At 57.7% G+C, this 4,466-nt stretch overlaps 1 protein-coding gene across 1 annotated transcript; it reads right to left on the reverse strand.

The window, feature by feature from the left end:
• Window positions 1-2,253: 2,253 nt before the first annotated feature.
• On the reverse strand, window positions 2,254-3,669 carry LOC119340806 (germin-like protein 5-1). Its single transcript, XM_037612713.1, has 2 exons — window positions 3,502-3,669; window positions 2,254-3,419 (listed from the first exon to the last, which is right to left on the reverse strand). The coding sequence occupies exons 1-2, from the start codon at window positions 3,617-3,619 to the stop codon at window positions 2,884-2,886; spliced, it is 654 nt and encodes a 217-aa protein (XP_037468610.1). The 5' UTR covers window positions 3,620-3,669; the 3' UTR covers window positions 2,254-2,883.
• Between the last annotated feature and the right edge of the window lie 797 nt (window positions 3,670-4,466).

The raw sequence follows: 4,466 nt of genomic DNA on the forward strand, positions 1-4,466 counted from the left end.
ACGTGTCGGTGTTGCCAGCACCGGGCATGTGTAGATGAACGAAGACGAAGTTGATGAAGCGTCGCACCAGACTTGCCAGGTCCGGGGACACGTCGTGGACGAAGGCACGCGGCGGTGTTGCCAGCACCGGGCATGCGTAGACTGGGACCTGCACGAGCTGTACGCCATGTCGAAGAAGTCGGAGAGGCCAGCAGAGAAGAACTCGACGATGGTTGCGGCGTCCATCGGTGCGGGGCCAATGTCACCAACGATGGTCGGAGTAGACGAAGTGGTCGGGGTAGATGAAGGCGACGCTGACGACGGGCTGGTGCTGGATGAAGACGAAGGAGGTGGACGGGCGGCTGCGGCTGCTAACGGGTGGCGAAGGCGGTGACCAAAGAAAAGCAGCGGCGGTGGCCTGACGGTGGTGGCGGCAGCTTGATTAGGAGCGCGGCGGCGGTGCTTGAAGTAGGCGGAAAACCCTGACAACGTGACGAGGAACGGTGCGGACGGAGGCGTTCCCGCGCCAAGGGATACGGTGCGGTGCATACCACGGGAGGTCGACGCGCGATGACGGCGGAGTGGACTGCGGGCCTCGGTGCTACGGCCCGGAGGGGCGACGCAGCGGCGGTGGGCAGGTCGGGGCAACGGCGGGCTCGGCCTCGGGACGGCTGCGTGGACCGCGTGCCACGCTTGCTACGGCCCGACGGGGCGACGCAACGGCGGCGCGAGGGTCGGTGCGGCCACAGGGACGACCAGGAGCGGACGGCCTCGGGGCGGCGGTGGACCGTGGGCCGCGGCACTACAGCCCGAAGGGGTGATGCAGCGGTGACGCGGGTCGGTGCAGCCGGGAGAAGAACCACGGGGCAGCAGCCCGTTGGTCGATCGGTGGAGGGACGCGCTGAACTCGGGAACGATCTTCACGGGACCTGCGGAGGCACGCGCAACCTACGGGCCAGGTCGGTCGCACGGCGTAGATGAGGCGGATCGCGGCGGCGGGCGGGTGATCAATCTGATCGCGCGAGGTCGGGGACGCCGCTCGGTGGAGACGGGGTGGCGGCGGAGTCCGAGATGAAGCCGGAGACGGCGGGCGGCAGGGTGGCTATGATTGACCGCCGCATGGCACGAGGCCGCCGGGTCGGGTGATGCAGGAGTCCTGATTAGAGCAGGACGGTGACGGCCGGCGTAGATCGACGGGCCGGCGGGCCCGCGCGTGAACGGCGGCGGCGAAGGGCCGCCACATGACGCGAAGCCGCTGGGTCGGAGCAACCAGCGGGCAGACGCGGGGACGACGCACGAGGCCGCCGGGTCGGGGCGACCGACGGGCAGACGCGTGGACGACGCGCGAGGCCGCTGGGTTGGTGAAGAAACCGGCCGATCGTGCCGGGGTTGGAGTAGAGGCGCACGGGTTCGACGGTGGCGGTGGGCGACGCAAAACGATCAAGATTAGATCGGAAAACCAAAATGAAACCGTCGATCAAGATGACCGGCGGGAGAGAAAAAACCCCGAAGGGCTCGGGGAAAAGACTCTCTAGGGCAGCCGGTCAACACGACCAGCGGACGAACCCTAGGTACGGGCGGCGCGGCCCCCGGCGGCGGTCATTGAGGCCGACCACCCCAGGGGCGGCGCGCGGGTGCGGAAGCGACGGCGGCTAGGGTTTAGAACCCAAAAACTGATACCATGTTAGAAGGGAGAGAGGATTGGTGGAATAGTTTGATGTATTGCTTTAGCCTCGTGTGCATATGTATAGGAGTATAATGAGCAACTTGAAGTACAAGGCAAGGCAGGACAAATCCTAGTCTATCTTATGTTTCCTAATGAATCTACTCAACATTGCTGGTTGCAGCAAATTGCAAATTGTTCATTGTATTACTTAAAAAGAGTCCATTTTATATTAAAAAGTTTTCATCGTATATAAAATATTTTTTTAAAATAATTTTAAAATCTTGAACATTTTTGAATTCATGATTTTATTTCAAATTCGCGAACATTTTTTGGATTAGTGGAATTCTTTTCAAATTCATGAACTTTTTTGAACTCTCAATTGTTGTAAGAAAGGTGTTTTTTGGTGAAGTGGAAAATTAAAAAATTAAATCAGAAAGAAAAACCACAAACCGTAACTACGCCATTCGACATATTCTGCCGGCACACTCCACGCTAGCCGGCGTCCCGACGTGAGCGATCGCTTGATCAAGAACGCTGCGGGCGATACATATCATCCTCCCACCAACTCTACTACATCGAGTACTAACACTGCGCCACTGCCTCGATCATCAAGCTAACATCCCAAGAGTCCAACCATGCAACAAGGTATTCCCTCCGTTCCGATTTACTCATCGTGGTTTTAGTTCAATTTGAACTAAACTACGACGAGTAAATCGGAACGGAAGAAGTAACATCTACTAGCAGGCTTAGCCCTGAGAGAGCACTCCATTGGATTCCTCCCATCGTGATCATCCATCACGGAGAGAATCGATCCCTAGCTGATGCATGCAGGTCGTGGACTCGTGGTCACCAGCTTGCGGCGATGCTGGCCGGCGCCGGCGAGGTCCCTCGCCTTGCCCACCGTGCAACGTTTGTGTCCACGCCGCGACCGCCAGGGAGGTGAGGAAGCAGCTGCCACATTGACGGCCGGGGAGAGAAGGTGTAGAGCTCCAGGAATGGATAGCCCGTCCGTCTCTCTTCAGTCTTGATTCTACACCAGTGACAGGAAGGGACATGCATGCTCACAAGGAGACACACGTGTGGGAGGTACAGAGCGAACGTTCGCCCATTACGATTACCGATATCTTATTTCGAAATCCAGCGCAGATGTTTATTTATTGCAAAGGAACGGTTGCAAATTCTTGTGCCCGCAGACAATACAGGAGGAGATTGGAACATCGCGCGGGGCCATGCATGCATCAAGACCGCCGGAAGTTGGCCCGGATGCTCCCGACGGTGTGCCTGTCCGTCAGGAGCGACTTGGCGAGGAGGTCGTCGGGGATGGCCCCGGCGAAGAGCGCGTCGCCGAGGAGCACCAGCCCGGCGTTCTGGCTGCTGAGGGAGGCGTAGATGGCGGCGGGCGCGGTGCCGTTGTTGTAGAGTAAGTGCACGAGCCCCTGGGGCACGGCGAAGACGTCGCCCTTGCGGAGCACCTTGGCGAAGAGCCGGTTGTCCGGGTAGGAGGAGACGAAGCCGAAGTAGACGGAGCCCTCCAGCACCAGCGCCGTCTCCGCCGCCCTCGGGTGGTAGTGCGGCGGGAAGACGCCGCCCGGCGCCACGTCCACGCGGGCGTGCGACTCGCCCAGCGTGTTCAGGCCCGGGATCTGCACCGTCAGCGCCGAGAACCCGTACCGCTTGCTCGCCGCGCCGCCGCCGGGCCTGTCCGCGCCGGCGAAGAAGAAGTCGTCCGCCACCGCCGCCGCCGGGTCCTTGCACGCCACCCCGTTCACGCGCACTGTAGGCAGGCATACACACGCGTATATCACCATAGATGATCACATTTTCATGTAGAAGCCACATCACGGTATTTTGCTTACCCTTGGACGTGGTGTCGGCGACGCAGAAGTCTTGGAGAGGGTTAGGGTCGAAAGCCTCGCCGTGACCGGAGCAGAGGGCGACGACCGTGAGCACCAAGAGCAACGTCGCAGCAGCCATGGCGATCGAGTCTCCTCGATCAGCAAATGCGCAAGGAGCAACGGCTGCAGGCTAGGTTGGGGTAGTATATACAGCGAAATTGTTGAGAGGTTGCATGAATGAGTTGAGTAGGCGCTGTGTGATATCTTATCGTATCAATGTGATATTCTGCTTGTGCTTGATGATTTTCTCCTACTTATAGTGCGCGTGAAGAAGCATTCGATGAAACCCATTGATTAGTTCTCACGATTGCATCTCGAGTTTAGGGTTCGCAGGCACGTTTTGCTCAACAGGGCCGGGGGCTAGGATGACGTTTCACCAACTTGTGAGCACATGGGCTTGTGTGTGGTGTCATTTGTTTGTTCAGTGGGAGCAGTTGAATGTGGCAGGGTTGTTCTATTCCAAATGGTATCAAACAAGCCCAATAATAATATTTAAAAAGGAGTATGCCATTATACTCCACTCAGTGTCTTCGTTTTCTTGCTTGTACTCTTACGTTGAGCTCACTTACGACATAATCCAGTCAGTGTGCCATGTGGAGATAAGGATGGACCAGGTGTTAATTATGAGTTTTTGGATATGAATTTTCATTTACGGAATTGAGGCAAAGTTTGCTTCAATCCGCTGAACCATTTATGAATTTTTTCCCAGAGAGGCATAATTTCCCATATACACCATCGCGGTCGGGCCGCCTGGCTAGTCATACCCTTCCCCTACCCCACCGCTCAACAACCAGGCTAATCATACCCTTTCCCAACCCCCATAGCCCGACCGCTCTGCCGAGCATACCCTTTCCAACCCCCACAACTCGGCCGCTCTGCTGAGCATACCCTTCTCCACCCAGCAGCCCAACCATACCATCGAGCAT

The sequence above is a fragment of the Triticum dicoccoides genome, chromosome 7B (genome assembly GCF_002162155.2).
Source record: "Triticum dicoccoides isolate Atlit2015 ecotype Zavitan chromosome 7B, WEW_v2.0, whole genome shotgun sequence".
NCBI classification, from domain to species: domain Eukaryota; kingdom Viridiplantae; phylum Streptophyta; class Magnoliopsida; order Poales; family Poaceae; genus Triticum; species Triticum dicoccoides.

Bases quoted from the DNA above. Each gene is read 5' to 3' on its own strand.
- LOC119340806 (XM_037612713.1), bottom strand. From the start codon at position 3,619: ATGGCTGCTGCGACGTTGCTCTTGGTGCTCACGGTCGTCGCCCTCTGC. The intron at 3,420-3,501 runs GTAAGCAAAATA...GCCTGCCTACAG, and splicing joins CGCCGACACCACGTCCAAGG to TGCGCGTGAACGGGGTGGCG.